General features: G+C 46.5%; 13 protein-coding genes across 13 annotated transcripts; 8 read left to right on the forward strand and 5 right to left on the reverse strand.

Moving 5' to 3' along the window:
- Window positions 1-27: 27 nt before the first annotated feature.
- On the forward strand, window positions 28-1587 carry KL911_004407 (uncharacterized protein; the record flags this gene model as incomplete). The annotated part of the gene is made up of 1 exon (XM_043199695.1): window positions 28-1587. The coding sequence occupies one exon, from the start codon at window positions 28-30 to the stop codon at window positions 1585-1587; it is 1560 nt and encodes a 519-aa protein (XP_043052899.1).
- An 88-nt stretch (window positions 1588-1675) lies between these two features.
- Window positions 1676-3169, forward strand: KL911_004408 (uncharacterized protein; the record flags this gene model as incomplete). The annotated part of the gene is made up of 1 exon (XM_043199696.1): window positions 1676-3169. One exon carries the CDS (start codon window positions 1676-1678, stop codon window positions 3167-3169), a length of 1494 nt encoding a protein of 497 aa, XP_043052900.1.
- A 34-nt stretch (window positions 3170-3203) lies between these two features.
- Window positions 3204-4295, reverse strand: KL911_004409 (uncharacterized protein; the record flags this gene model as incomplete). Its single annotated transcript, XM_043199697.1, has 1 exon — window positions 3204-4295. One exon carries the CDS (start codon window positions 4293-4295, stop codon window positions 3204-3206), a length of 1092 nt encoding a protein of 363 aa, XP_043052901.1.
- Window positions 4296-4527: 232 nt separating this feature from the next.
- Window positions 4528-6540, reverse strand: KL911_004410 (uncharacterized protein; the record flags this gene model as incomplete). The annotated part of the gene is made up of 1 exon (XM_043199699.1): window positions 4528-6540. One exon carries the CDS (start codon window positions 6538-6540, stop codon window positions 4528-4530), a length of 2013 nt encoding a protein of 670 aa, XP_043052902.1.
- Window positions 6541-7161: 621 nt separating this feature from the next.
- KL911_004411 (uncharacterized protein) lies at window positions 7162-8406 on the forward strand (the record flags this gene model as incomplete). Its single annotated transcript, XM_043199700.1, has 1 exon — window positions 7162-8406. One exon carries the CDS (start codon window positions 7162-7164, stop codon window positions 8404-8406), a length of 1245 nt encoding a protein of 414 aa, XP_043052903.1.
- A 332-nt stretch (window positions 8407-8738) lies between these two features.
- KL911_004412 (uncharacterized protein) lies at window positions 8739-10088 on the forward strand (the record flags this gene model as incomplete). The annotated part of the gene is made up of 1 exon (XM_043199701.1): window positions 8739-10088. The coding sequence occupies one exon, from the start codon at window positions 8739-8741 to the stop codon at window positions 10086-10088; it is 1350 nt and encodes a 449-aa protein (XP_043052904.1).
- Window positions 10089-10334: 246 nt separating this feature from the next.
- Window positions 10335-11204, reverse strand: KL911_004413 (uncharacterized protein; the record flags this gene model as incomplete). The annotated part of the gene is made up of 1 exon (XM_043199702.1): window positions 10335-11204. One exon carries the CDS (start codon window positions 11202-11204, stop codon window positions 10335-10337), a length of 870 nt encoding a protein of 289 aa, XP_043052905.1.
- A 128-nt stretch (window positions 11205-11332) lies between these two features.
- On the forward strand, window positions 11333-12571 carry KL911_004414 (uncharacterized protein; the record flags this gene model as incomplete). The annotated part of the gene is made up of 1 exon (XM_043199703.1): window positions 11333-12571. The coding sequence occupies one exon, from the start codon at window positions 11333-11335 to the stop codon at window positions 12569-12571; it is 1239 nt and encodes a 412-aa protein (XP_043052906.1).
- Window positions 12572-12842: 271 nt separating this feature from the next.
- Window positions 12843-14090, forward strand: KL911_004415 (uncharacterized protein; the record flags this gene model as incomplete). The annotated part of the gene is made up of 1 exon (XM_043199704.1): window positions 12843-14090. The coding sequence occupies one exon, from the start codon at window positions 12843-12845 to the stop codon at window positions 14088-14090; it is 1248 nt and encodes a 415-aa protein (XP_043052907.1).
- A 24-nt stretch (window positions 14091-14114) lies between these two features.
- On the forward strand, window positions 14115-14549 carry KL911_004416 (uncharacterized protein; the record flags this gene model as incomplete). Its single annotated transcript, XM_043199705.1, has 1 exon — window positions 14115-14549. The coding sequence occupies one exon, from the start codon at window positions 14115-14117 to the stop codon at window positions 14547-14549; it is 435 nt and encodes a 144-aa protein (XP_043052908.1).
- A 352-nt stretch (window positions 14550-14901) lies between these two features.
- KL911_004417 (uncharacterized protein) lies at window positions 14902-16857 on the forward strand (the record flags this gene model as incomplete). The annotated part of the gene is made up of 1 exon (XM_043199706.1): window positions 14902-16857. The coding sequence occupies one exon, from the start codon at window positions 14902-14904 to the stop codon at window positions 16855-16857; it is 1956 nt and encodes a 651-aa protein (XP_043052909.1).
- A 13-nt stretch (window positions 16858-16870) lies between these two features.
- On the reverse strand, window positions 16871-18034 carry KL911_004418 (uncharacterized protein; the record flags this gene model as incomplete). The annotated part of the gene is made up of 1 exon (XM_043199707.1): window positions 16871-18034. One exon carries the CDS (start codon window positions 18032-18034, stop codon window positions 16871-16873), a length of 1164 nt encoding a protein of 387 aa, XP_043052910.1.
- Window positions 18035-18073: 39 nt separating this feature from the next.
- Window positions 18074-19633, reverse strand: KL911_004419 (uncharacterized protein; the record flags this gene model as incomplete). Its single annotated transcript, XM_043199708.1, has 1 exon — window positions 18074-19633. The coding sequence occupies one exon, from the start codon at window positions 19631-19633 to the stop codon at window positions 18074-18076; it is 1560 nt and encodes a 519-aa protein (XP_043052911.1).
- Window positions 19634-19948: the final 315 nt, after the last annotated feature.

Below are 19948 nucleotides of genomic sequence, written 5' to 3' on the forward strand. Positions count from 1 at the left end.
AAAATAATCCGTTATTTTCTTGCTTAAATGTTGAGAACAGGATCGTGTGCCTGGAGGCGAGCGTCCACGTTTCCGAAAATAAATGCTATTCTGCCACTGAGATACATCAGCCAACAAGATATCAGTAAGACACCGTCACTAAACCAATTCCAAGACCCCAGCAAACCGCCTGCTCAATCGGTGACTCCTCCGCCTTTCAAGCCCAACAATGTTCCTCCGCCTTCATTTCCCAGCAAGCCTCGCTCAAATATGACCTCAATTCTTACAATCTGTGCGACGGCGGGTCTCATATACTGGGGAATCAGGGTCTATGAGGACTATGAAGACACCACCTATAGCAACGAGTTCGGTAAGGTTCTAAGCGACGCCCTTGTCGCTGAGAATGAAGGCGATTTTGCAAAAGCCCTGAAACTTTATCGGAAGTGCCTTGTTGTGTGTGATAGTGAGATGACTTCGGAACTTGACCAGCATTACACTGGCGCAGTTTTGAAAGTGGCGGAAATGTTTGAGAAACTTGAAGACTTCGACCACGCTCTTGCTGTCTACAAAACACTCAGTGAGTTCATGGTGTCAGAGATTGGCAAGCCAGAGCATAACCTGTCGAGGAAGAAGTTCGACATGCTCTTGCAACAATCCATGGTTGCCGCAATGAGATACACCAATCTTCTGAAGCCCGACGAAAAGTACAAGGTCAAGAAACTGTTACTGGACAATATAGTCATGGCTCAAAGACGGCTGGCGGAACACTACCCTGCATTCTTAGTTCTCCTTTACGACCAGATCAACAGAAGCATTGTTGACTTCCTCACAGCAGCGGATCCAAGAGTGCCAAAGTTGCCTAACGAGCTGAGAAGCATCGTCAAGGAGGGCTTGGTGGCTCAGCTGGCGCCCCAGCCTGGTCCAGACATGACCAAACTCCCAAAGGAAATTAAGCTTCTGATCACCGCTGGTGATGCTTGGCTACCGTTTGTGAAAGAATTGGTCTCTTTGAGAGACCAGTTCGCAGACATCTGCATTTCAGAGGGAAGTTTGGACGAAGCTTCGTTTTACCTTCGTACCAATTTGTTGCTCATGCAGAGCTCGATCGACGAGCCAGGAAAACTGACTCTTACACTGACAAAGATGGGCGTTGTTTTGTACCTCATGAGTGAGGAATACGATAAGCATGCCAAGTTTCTGGAGAATACAGACCAAATTGCCATCATAGACCAGCTGAGCTCGCTCGGATTCAAGCCCAAGCCAGACTCATCCCTTGGTAAATTCGGAAACGTCCTCAACAAAATCAAAGAAACAAGCTACAAGGAGTCGGAGGCCTCTTTCCAGCAGGTACTCGAACTGACTGGGATGATTAGATCGGCCTCTTTTGGCACAGACACCCAGCTGCCTGAGTTTGTCACCGTCGGCATGCATCTTGCAGAGATGATATCGTCCACAGGTTTGGCAATGCACATGTTGAGGGAGAAAAAGTATGCTGAGAGCAAAAAGCACTTTCTGCGTGCCCGTGTGCTTGCAATTAAGTACGACGTGGACGACTATCTCAAAGACATCGACTTCCATCTTGCGGAGCTCAACTCCAAGATGCTATAAATGATTACGTCATCATATCTCACTCACCTCTCATCCTGTTCATACAAAAAAAATTTGTATAGACCTAAAATTATTATATTTCCCAAAAATGTCCTCTACTCTTGAACGTGTCCCGCACGTGCGACATGCGACCCTTCCGGCACAGACGACTCCGGAGCAAAGATACTGGCGCGGTTTTACGAGCTCTCAACTGGTCAAAGAGCACAACTCTGTAACCCATGTCCACTTTGATCCCAACTCGCCTCATGATTTTGCTGTGACATCTTCGACCAGAGTCCAGATTTTCTCGTCCAAGACCCGCAAGGTGTCAAAGACGTTTTCCAGATTCAAAGATACCGTTTACTCGGGTGAGTTCCGTCACGATGGTAAACTTCTGGTTGCAGGAGACGCCTCTGGATTGGTCCAGATCTTTGATGCATTGCACCCACGAACCCTCCTTGTGTCGTTGACACCGTCCTCACATCCCACACACGTCACCAAATTCAGTCCGGCAAACACTACACAGCTATTGACATGTTCGGACGACAGAATCGCAAGATTATACGACATTTCCGACACGCAGCGCCCTATCATTAGTTTCGGAGAGCACGAGGACTACGTGAGAAGTGCCCATTTTATCAACGGTGTCTCCACAAACCTCGTTGTGACAGGCTGCTACGACGACTATGTTCGTGTTTTTGATGCTCGTGCTGGTTCGCAGCCAGTCGTCAAGTTCAACCATCAAGATCCTGTGGAAGATCTTCTGTCGCTCAATCCTACCAATCTGGTCTCCTGTGGTGGCTACAGCGTGAAAACGTGGGACTTGACGGCCGGCAAGAACACTAGAACGCTGTCCAACTTCAGCAAGACGGTCACGTGCCTCAGCGATGCCGGCGAGCGCGGTGTTCTTGCTGGTTCTGTGGACGGCCATTTGAAAGTGTTTGACTCGCATTCGATCAACTGGGACGTCAAGTTTGGCTGGAAGTTTGGCAGCGGTGTGCTGAGCTGCGGTGTTTCGCCCAACCACAAGCATCTCGTTGTGGGACTCAACTCGGGACTCTTGACCATCAGAACAAGAAAGACCGAACCTCGGGTTCCTCAGGGCAACAAGCAAACCAAGTCTGCTGCGTTTGCAAGGATGATGCGTGGCTCTGAGTATCACGGAGAGAGCGAGTTTCACGTGGTGGACGACAAGAATGAAAGCAGTAAGAAGCTGAAGCCGTTTGAAAAAGACCTGAATAGCTTCAAATGGTCTGAGGCCCTTGACCATGCTCTGGTCTCTGGAATGTCCAAAGAGCTCACTCTCACATGCATGGAGGAGTTGAGAAAGCGCGGCAAGGTGAGAACTGCTCTTTTGGACAGAGACGAGAACAGTCTGGAACCGCTGCTCACTTGGTGCCTGAAAAACATCAGCGACCCAAGAAACGTTAGCATTATCGCAGACTACACCACATGCATATTGGAGCTGTACGGCGATCTCATAGAAAAACAGCCTGTGCTCGAAGAACTGGTCTGGGGACTACAAAAACGCGTGGAACAGGAAATCCAGAAGTGCGAGGAAGCTTATAAGATTGGTGGAATGTTGCAGTTGCTGGCCGCGTGATTGTGTAATATAATATAGATCTCATAGACGTGCTCTATCGTCGTCTTTTGAAACGTCCACTTGTCTTCCTATGTATTTTCATGCGCACAAAGTTGTTTGATAGCGGGTGTTTCCCTGACAGGGTGTGCTTGTCTTCGCTGGTTACCTTCCTGCGCACATACTCCTCTTCCTCGCTTGCGGACTCGCTTACGCTTTCATCCTCGCTGATCGCCTTTGTCTCGCTCTTTTGGCGCAATTTTCTTATTTCCTCGTGTATGTCCACAGATTCCAGCAGATCCTGCTCGTCTTGAGGCCCGAGAGTGCGCAACTTCACTCGCCTAGTGGTCCTCTTAGCTGTCTTTTTGCGAATAATCACGTCTTCCTGTTTGATCTCGTCCTCTGGGAGCTCATCGTCGACCTCCTCTGAATATTCTCCATCGCGACTATGTTGACGTTGCAATTCCTTAATCTCGTTATTCAGTTCGTACAGGGTACGCCTGCCGACCCGACGAATGATCGGACTGGGCTCGACAACTTTCCTCGGAGACACATCCATCACCTGGGGACTCCTTTTCTGCGGCGTCAGGTTGCCAAAAAACATCGCATTCGATGTATTCGACTCTGATCGCAGGTACTGTGGAGTCTCCTGCAAAAGTGCCGTTCGCTCGCGACGCGGTGTCTCCTGAAAGAGAAGCTTGCGCTCAACTTTTTTCGTAGGAGTCTTGAACGTATCCGGACTCGCGACCTCAATGACGGGATTCGCTTGCTTTGTGGGCGTTTGGCGGGTTGGTGACTCCTTGATTTCGATATCGAATATTCCCAAGACTCTTCCATCGAGCTGCGGCGTAGGACCGATTTCCTTCTCGCTTTCGGGCGACGAAGGAAGAGGCGAACGGGGAGCATGCTCGGCATTTTCTGTCGGTCGCTCCTGACTTTTCCACTGCTCAACGCTTAATGCGCCTGACTGCAACTTCTCCAAGATCTTCTTGTACTTGTGGTATTTTTTATACTTAATCGAAACCGCGGGGTCCGCCTTTATTACATCTGTGGTGGGCATCTTGCCGTTCTTTGCCTCATACTTATGCTCCCAATGCTTTATTTCGCGCTTCAAGGAGTTCACATATCGCTCCAATTTGTTGATCTCCATCGGAACGCGTCAAAACAAGGCGAATAAAATTGAAATATTTAGCCACGCGCAGGTCACATGACAGAAAAAAAATAATCACTAAATACCTCGCAAGAGAACTGCTAGCATGGAGGCCCGGGAAAGCGGCTCGGACTCTCGATTCGCACCTAAGGACGTGCATTACCGGTTTACTGAGACATGAATGTGTTACAAATTAAATATTATTACTTTATCACTTAGAGAATTCTATCCGTTACTCAACAGCAACATCATCCGGTGTCTCAACCTTTTCGGCTTTCTGTGGAGCATCAACAGGGTCAGGTGGAGGGGCCTTGTCATGATCGCTAAAAATGCGTTTCGAGGATTCAGCAAGGAATTTGAGCTGATCCTGGATGAACCCGTCACACAGGGAATTCCAATCGGCGTCCTCGAAGTGTTTGAGATTGACTTTTTTCTCGCACACATAGTGATTGATGACGTTCCAGATGAAGTTTTCCAGGTCAAAGTCGAACTCTGGGAAATCTTCGCCCAGGTTTCTGATGCGATTGCCATCAAGATCGAACGAGTACCTATTACTGACAATGTTGAAAGGATCCATTTTTGGATCATGCACATGGTAGAATAATACCTTTGAGTTTGACGGAAGGAAATACTGGGTAAAGAACTTTTCGTAGTCGTACTGGAAGTTCTCTCCTTCCAGTTCGATAGCCTTGCGAATATTCTGCTTGACCTTTTGCAAATTAGAATAATCCGTCAGAGGATCGTACTGAACGATACTCGAGTGTTCGTAGTTCTGTTCATGGTTGTACCACCCGTATGCCCGGTCAGGGAGTTTATAGACTTGATAGTACTTTAGACCATAGTAGTGGGCTGCCGCAACAAACGTCTCTTTATCACCCTCACCGGCTCCACCCTGGGACAAAAGAGGGTAATACCCGTATGGACCATCAAAATTGTAGTACAATGCCAACAGCAAGGTCTGGAAATGAAGAGTCTTGTTGATAAGCATCTCACCTGCCTCTGTCGTCCAATCAGGTATGGTTCCCTCTCTGTCGTGGAGCGGGATGTTGTGGTATGGGTCAGCATTGAGCTCTGATTCGTAATATTTTGGATCAGTGAACATGTCGTTTAAATGCCTCACTTGTTTCTGTCCGATTTCTTGCCCTGTGATATGATAGAAGTATGGAGATGTGGTTCTTCTCCAGAAGTCCGGCCACGTGATCATCTGGTACTCTTTATAAAGGTCAGACACAAACAATGGATCAGGGTTTCCAACCGGGTATGCATCAGAGTCGAGGAAAAAGGCGTTTTCGAAGGATGATGCAAATAGGGCAAACGCTTTGAATTGATAACCGTTCACCTCGAATTTCCTTAACGTCTCTTTTCCGAACACTCTGGGCATCTCAACACACCTTGCATTCAACGCAGGAAGAATTTGGTCACAGTATTCGAATTCGTATTCGTCGTCGCTAGGAAGAATGACCTCCACAGGAAGCGTAGATCCCACCTTACGCAAGGTCTCGATACCAAGCAAAGCAAACCACGAATACTTACCACCACCGACAATCACGTATCCATTGCCTTTGTAAAATCTAGGAGTGATCTTAGGCAAGTTGCTGACCACAGTCTCATGCTTGAGAGTCAAATCATTGATAAACTGAGGTGGGAAATTAACAAATTGCAAACAGTCGTCCTCGCTGAGTCTATCCCATGGCTGAGCATAGAACAAGACGTTCTCAATAAATGGCTTTCCGTCCTTGAGAGTTTGTCTTTCCGCCAGCGGATAACTCAACTGATTTTTTCTCATCAGCTCGAAGATCTCTATGAAGAAGTTTTGGAACGTAACATCGCCGTGAACGATATCTTCAGGGGTAATTTTGTTGAGAGCTTCCTCTGTTGGAGATTGGTTGTCTGTAAGAGGTATGGATCGGTCGTCCGTTCTCTGTCCTTTAGATTCGTCTATCGAAGAAACTTTCGAGCCTTTCGTATTTCCTGACGATCCTCCAGGGATCACTCCTCCTTGCTCAAGGCTAAAATATAAGTTTTTAAGATTATCCGCGTCTTCAGGAGTCGAGCTTGGCGCTGCAGACTCTGAAGGCTTTTCTTTCACTTTGGAGGCGGCATATATCGAGTACGAACTGGAAGTGGACAGTTTAAATTTCGATAGGTGTTCTGTACCGGCAGACGAAGAAAAGACCAGTACCGTGATCAGTATCGACACGACCAGGATCAGAGTCTTAGCTCTTCTATTTCTTGCGAAAAACATAGGGATGGATGGTACTTTGCGTGTTGCTGCCTGGATCCGAGTGAATGTTTTCCCTTGTTATGCCTTTGTGTAGTCGTTGCGGAAAAATTCCCAGCCCGTAGTCTATACGGAATAGAAGTACAAGATCAAGAAACTCTTGAAACTAGTGATTAATATAGTAGACACACGGAGGCTGTGGGAGAATCAGCGCGCCACCAGTTGCTGGAGTGTTTTTTAAGTTAAAACGTATTGAAATTGCACTTTTTTTTTTCTCTGTTTTTATCTAGCCACAACAGCATCAGCCACAAGGCCTTTTATTCGGCCGGCCCGTTACCCAAAATGGGAATACCGGCCGGTTTCAGCTGATTACGTACACATGTTTTTCAAGTTCGTCGGCGTGAAAGAAGAAAAGGTTACCGGTTTCCACCGCCCGATAGCGGATTCTTCACACGTGGTGGCCGGATGGCCATCGCGTTCCCCTCGCAACGTTTCCGGTTATATGTATTTTTCTAGTTTCTAGGCAAGACCAAAGCGGTGCAGAGATGACGTTTAGAACAGGTCAAGAAAAAAAACCAAATCTGCTTGCATTTCATCGTCGCGTACCAACCTTTCTATTCTGATCAGTAGCTTGGCGAAGAGGTGATGTACAAGAAACTTGATAGCATGGGTATCGGAGCTACCAATAATAGCTCTCTGGGCAGCGCGTTGGCCAAACTGTGGAACAACTATAAGTACCTGGCGATCTCTACATTATCTATGTTCGTCATTTTGAATTTGCTGGTGTCAAATTCGGGCTCCAATCCGTCTTTCAGCCTTAGCCAAAGCTATACACAGGATGTTGGCTCGGCTACCCATAACACTACAACGATCGTGTCCAAGCCACCGAGAAAGAACGTGAAGGACATGTACACTATTGAGGCGAGGCTGATCGCCAACTTCCCTTACAACGCAAACGAGAACATCGAAGAACAAATCTGGCAGTTGTGGAACGTTCGCGCAGACGATAAAAACTTTCCTGAGGAGTGCAAGCCGCACATCGAGAGATGGAGAACCGTCAACGACAACTACAATCACAACCTCATAACCCTGTCTGATGCTGAGGACACCGTTGTGGACTACCTTCGTCCCAGCGTGCCAGAGGTTGTGGATGCCCTCAGGTTCCTTCCTCATGACCGTCTCAAATACGAGTTCCTCAAGTATTTGCTTGTGTACATCAAAGGTGGACTTTATGCAGACATCGACACCACAGACATCAAGCCGTTGAAATATTGGTATGACTCCAAGGTGATCGGGGCCCGGTTGATGGTCGGCATCTCTGCTGACTACAACGACCAGAACTGGGAAAAGCTCTACAATAGACGTCTTTCATTCACGAACACGATTTTCCGTGCCAAATCGCACCATCCATTCCTGGCTAAGCTGATTGCGCGAATCACGTATATTTGCTTCACTCAGCAGGAACTAGTGAAGAGCACTAACTGGGACGAGGTCTTTGATAATGTCGATGCGAACGGCGAGCCGCTGATTCAGTTCACAGGCCCTTCCATCTTCACAGACACGCTCTTCGAGTATATGAATGAGCTGACAGACGCTGTGTTTATTCGCGTCGCCAAAAACGAGAGAGACAAGGATCTGAAACCGATTGTGGGCCCTAAGGTTCCTGAAAACCAGCGATTCTCGTACAGATCATTTACTGGTGCCATTGCACCTACCCAGGTGGACGACATCATTGTGATGCCTCACATCACCTTCAATGGGCCGGAAAATGCCCAGAGAGACGAATACGACGATAACGATGAGAAACAGGGCTATGAAAAGTACTATTACGCTCGCTCGCTGTCGCTCACCAACTGGAGCAATAGAAAACAAAAAATTCAGTCCACTTGAGACGTTACATAAACTTACTCTATAGATTCTGATACGGGGAAATTAATTACTACAAATGCACTAGTTGCAGAGATCTCGTCTGCGTGGTATGTTGCCCTCGACGCTCTTCACGAGCGACTATTGATGGAACGGCTTCCAAACACTGTGTCACTTGATTCAGGCTTCTGCATAAACATCACTCTTCCGTATGAGGAATGGCAGCCATTTTTTTAATTTATCTATGCGCATCTTATTGTTGCTCACAATAGCCAATTAGCATAATTTTACGAGGACCCATTCTGGGCTCCGGGAGATTATAGAGCCCAGACTATGCCAAATACATCTTGTTTCATATGCTTCTTATTCCAAAAAGACTGGCCCGCTTAGGACTTCTCGTGCTCCTGCTACTTGTCATAGTACTGGAAGCCACCAGCGGAGGCGTGCCCACGGATAAAGAATCCTTCGTTTACAAGATCCGAAATCCCGGGCTGGTCAAATTATTCTCCCACTCTCAAACAACCTCATGGACTTGGAACGAGATCTCGCAGGCCCTCGTTTTTCGCTCTCCTGTTTATGACCATTCTGCCCCAACAACTTACGTTCGCAAAGACTCGCACAAGTTCTACAAAAGCCTGTACAAGAAGAAAATCCCGTCTGAGCCACAGGAAATGATTTTGACAACCAAAGAGGGTCTCGAGCCCTACCTGAGGGCGAACGGAACGTTTATGTCTATTGTGGAGGAAGGGGATATGGAAAAGCTTCTGAACACAGTCCACCAAATCGAAGAAACCTGGAACCACAATTACCATTACCCTTACGTTTTTTTGAGCTCCCAGAACATCTCAGCAGAGTTTCAGCACAGATTGAGAGAAGAATGTTCCGGCGACGTTATCTTTGAAGAAATACCTCAGTCCGTCTGGTCTGTTCCCAGTACAGTGGACGCTCTCCGAATGAAAGAAAGCATGAAGAAGCTGGCTGCAGAAGGAGTCCAGATTACGAGCGATATAGTATACCGTAACAGAATGCGGTTCAAGGCTGGCTATTTCTTCAATACAGGAATCATGACACATTACAAGTACTACTGGAACCTGGAAGCCGGTAGCGGCTACTTCTGCAATATCGACTACGACATATTTAAGTTCTTGGAGCAGAACAACTTGTTGCACGGTTTCGCTATCTCCCTGTACGGCAATCCTCACGCCGTGGAGTCTCTTTGGCCAAGAACACTGGAATTTGTCCGACAACATCCCGCCTATGTGGACAACAACGCCTCCTTCACTTGGCTCACCGAGTCGTTGCAAAATCCCGAACACACAAAAATAGCTAATGGCTACTCAACATGCCACTTCTCTTCTGCCTTTGAAATAGGCGACATGGATTTCTACAGGTCCAAGATGTATACCGATTTTTTCAGACATCTGGAAGACTCGGGGGGCTTTTACTACGAGGCGTGGGGAGACGCTTCTGTCAGAAGCATTGCTCTGGCTCTTTTCGGCGACAAAAATAAAATCTGGTGGTTTAGAGACATGGGAGTCTCGCAAGATCCGTACCACAACCGACCATTGAGCGATAAGTGTTCCAACACCAAAGACCCTGCAGGGTACTTTGGCGCAAGCGAGGTCAGTTATGAGAATTGCCTGCCAAACTGGATCAGGTACGAACTGCCCGAGAAAAACAGACAGGCATATACGATTCAAAATTAAAAATAGGACATTTTCGAATTTGCACGCAATATTCGAATGGGATAGGTTCCAAAAATTCCTCGAGCGGTCAGAACATCGTTCCGTCCACTAGAGAGCGGTCAGTTGATAGTTTTCAACTAGCAAAAACATGATCTCGGACGAATCCTCACTGATACACGTAATGCCCTTGCATAAGGATAATTTCCATCACTGCAATTTTTTCACCTTATATAGTTTGTGATTGTGGTTATGAGCACAGGAAAATATTTACAACTTGACTCCGATGTGAATAGCAGCCACGCCAAAGGTGAGGTTTTCGTAGCCCTTGCCTGGGACGTAGAAGCCGGCCTCTCTAATCATGCTAGCGAAAGTTTCCTGGTTAGGAAATCTGCGGATACTCTCGACCAGGTACTGGTACGAATCTCTATCGTTGGCAATTAGTTGACCCATTAGTGGTAGCAGTGAAAAAGAGTATGCTTGGTAAATATAATCAAGCATTTGGTTATCCACTTGCGAAAATTCCAAACATGCAAATATTCCGCCTGGCTTCAACACTCTGTATGCTGTGTTCAAGCCCGCCTGGATATCTGTGAAATTCCGGATTCCAAACGCAATGGTGTAGACATCTTTGGAGTTGTCTTCTATGGCGTCCATTTTTTCACCATTCTGTTCTAAGAACTGAATTCTTGGGGAGTTCGCATATGGCGTGGAAAGACATCTCTTGGCACCTTCCTTGAGCATGTCGGGGTTGATGTCGGCAACCACCATAGTAGATTTGTTGTCGCCGTACTTAAGTCTCGCGTGGTCAAGCAGCCCAAAAGCAATGTCTCCTGTTCCTCCGGCAACATCCAAGAAATGCAGCGGCTCTGGCGAGTTAGGCCTCATTCCACAATCCAATTTCTCGATGAGATGCTTCTTCCATAGCCTGTGTATTCCCATTGACATCACGTCGTTCATGATGTCGTAGTTCGACGCAACAGAAGAAAACACACCTCTGACAAGCTGCTCCTTCTGCTCTTGCGGAACAGTCTTAAATCCAAAGTGGGTCATATTATCCTTCAGGCCAGTGCTAGTAGTGCCGAACTGTCTGGAAACAGTATTCACATGACGCAAACTGGCTCTCCAAATTCTCGTCATCTTGCTCGTACTGAATATTTCCCAACTTCTTTTTCCCGCCTTCACCGCCACAAAAGGGCGCGTCTATTCTGCCGCGCACAGATTTGAGGATATCTATTTTTCCCTTTTAGCACAGCGTCTTCTTTATCATGAGATTTGCCACACAGGCCTTTATGCTCTTGCTCTTCAGTATTTACGTTGCTGGTGGTCTAATTCCCCCAAAAGTTGTAAAGTCTTTCAGCTACAAGGTGAAGTCTCACAATAAGGATATTGCAACCGAATTCCTCAGTGAGCATCAGGACATTCCTCAACTAAACATTTACAACTCCGAAATGAGACACTACTCAGGCACCTTTGACAAGACGAAGTCCAGCGGTATCTTAATCACCAAAGAAGCTATGAATCAAGAACATTTCCGAAAATTTGGACTCAAAAAAGTTGCCGACGTCGCGCGCAGCTTTGACGTTGGTGGACTATATAGCGATAGCGCAGCACAGCCAGTTGCATTCCCACCCGATACGCGGGCACTATTTTTACTGAACACGCAAGCTGAGAAGCAGAATACGGATGGCTCCGACTTGCTTTTGAGTGTTCCTTTTGATATACATAAAGGTTATCAGCTGGTAGACTACAGTCTGTTGCTCCCATTCAGATATCTCAAATTGAGAAATGATCTTGCTAGCTTTTTGGGTACATCGGCAAAAGAACAAAAGCAGGGCGTTCTGTATTACAATGCGAACACAAAACTGGAAATCAGCAGACCTGTGTTCATTATGGTTTTTGCAGAGAACCCAGAACAGTCGAAATCAACCTTCTTTGATATCTTTGCAAAAGGATGGATCAAATTCCTAGGCTCTTTCGACCTCACTCATTCCGTATTCTGTTCCGTGAAAGACCATCTTTCAAACACCTGTGTGAACATCAACACCGACGGAAATGCAATAAACGTCCAGCCAGCGTTTTCGAACTCACATATTGGATTCAATCACCTCTTCTCTACTCTTCAGAGAATGCAAAAGCGAGATGTTGAGACATCATCACTGCAACCTCAGTTCCGTCAATTTGCAACATTTGCGAACTTCTCAAGACTTAATATCAATGACCCCGATGATCCATTCAAAGCAGTCAAAATACAGGTGTCTGATCCGGGACTTCAGAGTAACAAGAAGAATTATAAAAACGGGTCTTCTTGCAACTCAATAGACCAGAATGGTAATGAAGTTCACAATTCTACGAAGCTACCAGACGTTTCAATGAAAGACCTTTACCCTTCAGTGAGCACGGAGCCCCAGCTACCGCGCCCTTCTCAGTATTCTCAGGTCATATTCCCTCAGCTGAGCAAGTATGACAAAAGAAGCCTGGTGGACTTTTTTCCCACTTTCGGTTGATGACTAGTGTACTGAGCCAAGTACTTTAGTCGTGCAGAATCAGGAAAAAAAAGTACTTGGATCGAAGACTCACTCCGGGGTACTTTCATATTATATTTTGAGTATGACGCATTTATCGTCTTTAGAACACCATTTGACGTTGCACGTACGACGCTACCTTACCAGACACTTCAAGAATGAAACCATAAGATTTTACTCGTTCATTGTTGCACTTTCTTCTTGCCTCCTGATCGCATCGGTGGTAACGTTCTCTATTTTTACACCTCAGTTCATGGACAATCTAGACTACAACCAGTTCAGCATAAACATTGTGGGCGCATGCATGGTGATGGGGCTCTACATGACTCTACCAGTTTTGGGATATTTCAGTGATTCTCATGGTCCTGTTCTGCTAGCTATCATCAGCTTGATTCTTTGTCCCGGATACTTTCTGGCTTCTGCAGCTTACAGGTACCGCTTAAATTACACTTGGATGGGTCTTGCGTTTTTCCTGATCGGATGCGGAACTTCGTCAGCGTACTTCTGCTCGCTGCTTACCTGCGCGAAAATCTATCCTGAACGAAAGGGCCTTAGCATATCATTACCAGTGACATTTTATGGACTTTCTTCGCTTGTTCTGGCGAATTTGTTTAAACTGCCGGTTTTCAAGACATCGAGAGGTGACATAGACATTCTCAAGGTCTTCACAGCATTGGCATTATTGTATTTGGTTCTGGGTGTTTTCAACTGGATTTCTTCAATTATAGTCACAATCGAGAAGGAAATTGTTTATCTGAAAATCCAAGGAGAATCGGGGCAGCGCGAAGAAGAAGGCCTCGAGGATGACGAAAGCACTCCGTTGCTCAATAGTCAACTTCTGGAACCTGAGACTCAGGGCACCAAGTTCAGACACTTCTTGTCTAGCCCCTCCACGAAGCTCCTTTATATGGCACTCTTCTTCCTGGCAGGACCACTAGAAATATTTGTTACAAACTTGGGATCGCTAACTGCAATGGTGGGAGATGTATCCAAGAATGATGTCGCCACGCAAGTGAACTACTTCAGCATTTGCTCGACAATGACGAGGCTCCTAATGGGCGCTGCAACTGACCTGCTGGGGACGATCAAATCGACCACGCTATTACTGGTGTCGGGCATTGCGGTGGCTACGCTTTCGTTTTTCTTGATTGCAATAGATTATAGTCATTTTTCCGTGATTACGGGTCTTGTTGGCATCGGGTACGGATCTACATTCACTCTTTTCCCCACTCTTATTGCCACTGTCTGGGGAGTTGAAATTCTTGGGTCTACTTGGGGATTATTCTTGAGTGCTCCAGCTTTTGGATCACTGGTTTTCGGTATGTTCTATGCGTTCGAATTTGACAGATATTGTGACATCAGTATTACCAGCTGGAATGTTTACTGCTTAACGTTTCCCTTTGCATTATTTGCTGCAGGATTTGCCTTGAGCGGTGTTCTCGTCTACTTCTGCTGGAGACTCTACTGGCACACCTCGCGCCTCACACTAGAAAATAATTAAATATAAAGAGACACTCATCGAGTAATGAAAGTTCTAAGAAGTTGGCACGTCAGGGTTCCGCGGTGGCTGTCTATGCTGCGAGCCGGTCGAGGCCAGAGGATTTTCTTTCCTGGATTGGCCTGTGAAATTTCACAGCGGAGATTCCAGTCCCACCATGTAGAAGAGGAATACACGATGGACGTGAGCAATCTGCCAGCCCGATGGAATAACCTCCCCGGAGACGCACAACAGGACATCATCAACTATCTGAAGGTGAAACAAGAGTTTGGATGGACGTACCTCACGCGAGACGAGAAACAAGCCATATACTACATCAGTTATGGTGAGTGGGGCCCCCGTGACGCAAAAAGCATGGGGATTCCCGACCTAGTGTTCAAGATCATGTCCAGTTCCATCCTGTTTGGAGTGGTTGGCTTCACCTTGATCAACTACGCACGCGATCAGACTAATGAGGAATGATTATGTCATCTTAGAGAGCAGAGAAAGCGTTGTATATATGTGCTGCTAAAAATAACCATGAGAACCACGTTACTACAGTACTTTGTAAAGTGCGTGAATCTTAGAACTCACAAGACAGCGTTCACACTCGGCCGCGATCTGTGCAACATAACCAAATCACGGATCGTCCATTGTTATGGCCATGCCGTACCTTTCTGCGCCGCCTCGCTAGATGCGTGGGTGTTTTTTTCTAAAAATTCTTCGACGCGCACGACTGCAAAAACGTAGGCACAAAAAAGCAGAACAAAATAAGAACAGTTTTTTTAGGACAACCAAAGCATATTTTCTCGTTTCACCAAGAGAGTATTAGAAGATGGCGGCCCGTAACTTGACTTCCAGGTCCCCGCACATGGAGTCAAACTCTAGTGAGGGTTCCAGTGCTGACCCGTTTAACCAGGAATTCGAGCCCCAGAGTTACGATGAGTACTCATCCAATTCCACCGGTTCCAAATCTCCAGAGGAACGTAAACAGTTCCTTGGGTATAATAACAGCTATCGGGATTCGACTTCATCCATAGTAAATCCTTTTGGGTCCAACAATAACTTGAGTACACAGCCTCTTGAATATGACAGATATCCACAGGGATTAACCGGCTCGCGTGCTGTTTCCATGGGCTCCGTTGGGTCCCAACAAGAAGGTGTTCGTCCAAACCGCTATAGTGATGGTTCCTCGCAGCTCTCGGAAAAGTCCTCGAATCCTTTTTTGGTGGACACAGATTTCTCTCCGTTTGGAGGCTATCCGGCCTCCTCTTTTCCCCTGCACATAGACGAGAAAGAGGAAGATGATTATCTACATAACCCGGACCCTATCGCTGATGCAGAATACGAGAAGCACAGATTCAGGAATGATCTGAAAAACATGGACAAGCGTTCTCTGGGTGCTCTTATAGGATGTGTTATCCTTGGTCTTGGCATATTGTGCTTATTTGTTGTCTGGCCAGCTCTTACTTTCACAGGTGTTACAGACCACTTGGACTCCAAACCATATCATGACACATATGTGCTTCTGACAGATTACGTTTATCCACAACTAAGTGCAATAAGAACTTCTTTAGTCGACGAAGACACTCCGGAGAGTGCGAAAACGAGAACGGCAAAGGATGGCAGTTTGTGGAAGCTGGTGTTCAGTGATGAATTTGCTGCAGAGGGTCGCACATTCTACGACGGTGATGACCAATTTTGGTACGCTCCAGATTTCCATTATGATGCTACGAAGGATCTTGAGTGGTATGACCCGGATGCAGTCACTACCAAAAACGGAACTCTCCAGCTTCGGATGGACGCTTACAAGAACCATAACTTGTTCTACAGATCAGGTATGTTGCACTCTTGGAACAGAATGTGTTTCACGCAAGGTATTATGGAGGTTTCGGCCAAATTCCCCAATTATGGTAATGTTACTGGTCTGTGGCCTGGTATGTGGTCTTTGGGAAACCTTGCTCGTCCTGGATACCAAGCAACAAGTGAAGGCGTGTGGCCTTTTTCGTATGAGGCTTGTGATGCTGGTATCACTGCTAACCAATCCTCGTCAGATGGAATATCTTACCTCGCAGGTCAAAAGTTGAACAGTTGCACATGTGATGGAGAAGACCACCCTAATCCGGGAACAGGCAGAGGAGCCCCTGAAATTGATATCATTGAAGGCGAAGTCGACACTAATATTCGTAACGGTGTGGCATCTCAATCGTTCCAGACCGCTCCTATGGATATTTGGTACATGCCAGATTACAACTTCATCGAAATCCATAATGCTTCGATTACTACTGTTAACACTTACGCTGGTGGTCCATTCCAACAGGCCGTGTCCACGACCACCACATTGAACACCGCTTGGTACGAGCTGGGTGAAGGAACAAGGTACTTCCAGAAGTACGCTTACGAGTACCTCAATGACAACGATAACGGATACATTAGATGGTTTGTTGGTGATCACCCAACCGCTACTGTTTATGCTTATGCTCTTGCTCCAAATGGTAATATTGACTGGAGACGGATTCCAAAGGAGCCAATGTCTATGATTTTGAACTTTGGTATTTCGAACAATTGGGCTTACATTGATTGGCCTTCAATTGAATTCCCTGCTATCATGGAGATTGACTATGTGAGGGTGTACCAACCTAATGACTCTGTGAGTGTCACATGCGATCCCGAGGATTATCCGACTTACGACTACATCAACAACCACCCCACGGCATATGAAAATTGGAACCACACAACTTGGAAGAGTGCGGGTTACACTTTTCCAAAGAACAAGCTTACTGGCTGTTGAAAAACACGCGTTATTATATATTAGCTAGAAATTGTTCTAGTGCCACGGATTGCTGTTGTTGGTCCAGGAAGTTGAACTCCATGATTTCCTGGTTGATGTTAAAGTCTGATTCGCGGAGAGCATCCAGCAGGTTTTGGGGCCTTTTGCTTTCCAGTTTACGAGCAAGAACTATAAGTTTCCCGCTTTTTCTAAGCGCGCGAAGCACAAACGCTATATGGTCGCTTTTTCGGAACTCGATGTATTTGTTGAAAATCTTGTTGCGCAATTTGTCCGACTCTAAGCCCCGAAACTCAGGGGCCTGTCTGAATGTGCGTTTAAACTCCAGATAATTATTCAAGTTGACGTCGTTGTGGAGGAGCAACTTGCAGTATTCTATCACCGCCCTCGTGGTGGGATCAATGTTGCTGTTCGATCGAGCGACCTGTGTACACCATTGGTCAAATAATGACCTTCGTTTTTCATCATCATCTATTTCAAAATAAATTGGATCGTTCATAAATTTATCGCACTCGAGATCGTAGGAGGAGTACGGGTCTACTTCGTAGCGAGTTAACATGTTGTAAAACCGTTCTGCTGCTTCTGAGGAGTTTTCTTCGTAGTCGTCCAAATCTGAGAGGTTTAGGCCTCCGGACGAATCTTCCTCGGACGACAAGTCGGACGACTCCTGTTCGGATGACTTGAAAACTTGATTCTTCATTTCTGACAACTGCATTTGCTTTTCCGGATTCTGTTCCTCTTTTGAGGACTGCGAGTCTTCCATTTCAGTACCATCCTCGGTGTCAGACTCGTAACCAAGCATTATACCTGTGTTGTCTGATGTCCGACGTTGAATCGGCGACACCTCATCTTTATTATCTATTTTTTCGTCTTGACCATCTTCCTCTTCAGAGCTGACAGCTTCGATCTGTTTAGCAGGGTGTCTTACGCCGTGAAGGAGCTCGTTTAGGTCTCCAGCTTCCTTGTCCATGATTCGTGCGCCCCTCGCGACCCCAAGTAATAAAAGAACTTGCTCTTTTTTGTTCTTCAGTTCTTGCACCTCGCTGACACACTCATTTGGCAATTCCCAATGGGATGCTAGATGGTCCTTGTCAAAATAGAACTTGTACCCACGATCAGTTATGACCAGTAACCATCTTTCTGACAACGACAGTTGGTATAAGGGTTTACCGTAATTCATAACCTGTCATAATTAAATAATTTTTTCAATCTATATACATTATTTCCACTCCAGGTATTCACTACCATACTCGTTCGGCTTGGTTTTTCTGTCCAGGACATGCTTCACCTTGTAGAGCACGCCATTTCTGTGTCCATATCTGTGCAAGAAGTATTTGCCTGCTTCCTTGCCGGTGACAGAGTACTTTCTGTTCGAACCGTCCTCGCCTTTAACGTATCTTTCAATCTCAGCTTGAGTAGGGAGTCCCATCTGCCATGGGTATTCCGCGTAGTTAGGAATCAAGTCAGGGCATTCAGGGAATTTAGACACTTTGACGGCTTCAAGCGCGTCGATGGTCTCCTCCACAGGTAAAGCAGTGTCCTCCTGAGGCTCAAAGGCATCCAAAGAGAGCAGGCCTTGGACGAGCCTATTTGGCACATCATTAACAGACGTGAATTTTGGATTAACCTTTCTATCCTCTGGATTTTCGGACTTTCTGTTGATGAGGTTCTTCAAAATGTACTCGTTGAAATCGTTAGGCCTGTAATCAAGCATCATTTTGGATGCAGTTTTGAGCTCATTGGTGAGCGCGTCATGGATGGTGGCCTGGCTGTTAGCAACTAGCATGTTCCACGTCAGTTTGAGCGAGATTTTCGATCTGGTCTTGAGTTTCTCGACAGTATTCAGTGCAAATTCGCTACCGTCGTTGATGAGCGCCTCAATCACCTCTTCCACAGACTTGTGAGCCTGAGGGTCAAAACAGGACTCAATCGTGTCCAGTTCTTCCGCAGTGTACTTGAACTTGTGTTGCGATGGGATTTGCACGGTAAACTCCTCAATGGCCTCGCTGATCAACCTGTAGAAGTCTTGGTTGGCAAAAACATAGCCTTTTTGGTCTTCGGCAAGTTCCGGAAGCTCCAAAGTAGTCAGTCTCTCAAGAAGCTCCTCGTGTCTGTGAGCAGGAACATAGTGTGTACCGTAGCCAGCAATCAGCGTGTCAATTCCAGATAGCTCGTCTCCAGTCAATGAAAGGTAGTATCCCAGATTTCCGTCCAGTTTTGGTAACCAGAATGAGGTCCCCACATCGCTGAAGAAGCCAATATTGGTTTCTGGCATGGCAAACCTGGTGCTTTCGCAAACAACTCTGAAGGGGCCGTGAACAGACAAGCCGACTCCTCCCCCCATGACGATGCCTTTGACCAAAGACACCACAGGCTTGTTGTACACAGAGAGCAAGTAGTCTAAGCTGTACTCTTTCTCAAAGAATTCGACCGATTTCAAGGGCTCCTTGCTCAGGTTGTACTTGGCACATTGGACAACGTCGCCTCCAGAACAGAAAGCCTTGTCAGACTTGGAGTTGATGATGATCATGTTGCTGGAGCTGGATCTGGAGAATTCGACCATTCGCGCAATAATCTCCTCACACATGGTGGTGTTGAGGGCATTGAGCTTCTGGGGTCTATTCAATGTGATAATCCGAGCTGTATTTTTCACTTTGAATTCCACCTCTGACGCCGTTGTAGAGTTCATTCTGCTTGTTAAAAGATGTGAATTGAGCGCTGCTAGACGAGGCACCTGTGATACCATTGCTGAGCGATGCAGTCGATTAAGGGCGAGCATATTGGAGAGGGGAACCGTGCAGGCAAGTCGGGTAATGTGTCGAGTAAATTTTTTATTTGTCGGTAGGGTAAACCCAATGGGGAGCCAGGGAGCACTGACGGCAGATTTTGCGAGACACAGTAGGCACATTTGTGCAGAGCTTTGTAGGCTGCTACATAGTACTGTTGCGGGCTACCGATTTCCCTTTTTCGCATTTCTAGTCTAGTCTCTCGTGGGACGTCTGTTTCTGCGCACACATTTCCCGAGAACCTACAAATTGCTCCGGGTTTTTTTCGCTGTCTTGGGCACCCCTCGCACCTCATCGTATATGGTCTG

Source organism: Ogataea haglerorum (assembly GCF_019207285.1).
Source record: "Ogataea haglerorum isolate 81-453-3 chromosome Unknown 81-453-3_NODE_13_length_241470_cov_96.230587, whole genome shotgun sequence".
Lineage (NCBI taxonomy): Eukaryota > Fungi > Ascomycota > Pichiomycetes > Pichiales > Pichiaceae > Ogataea > Ogataea haglerorum.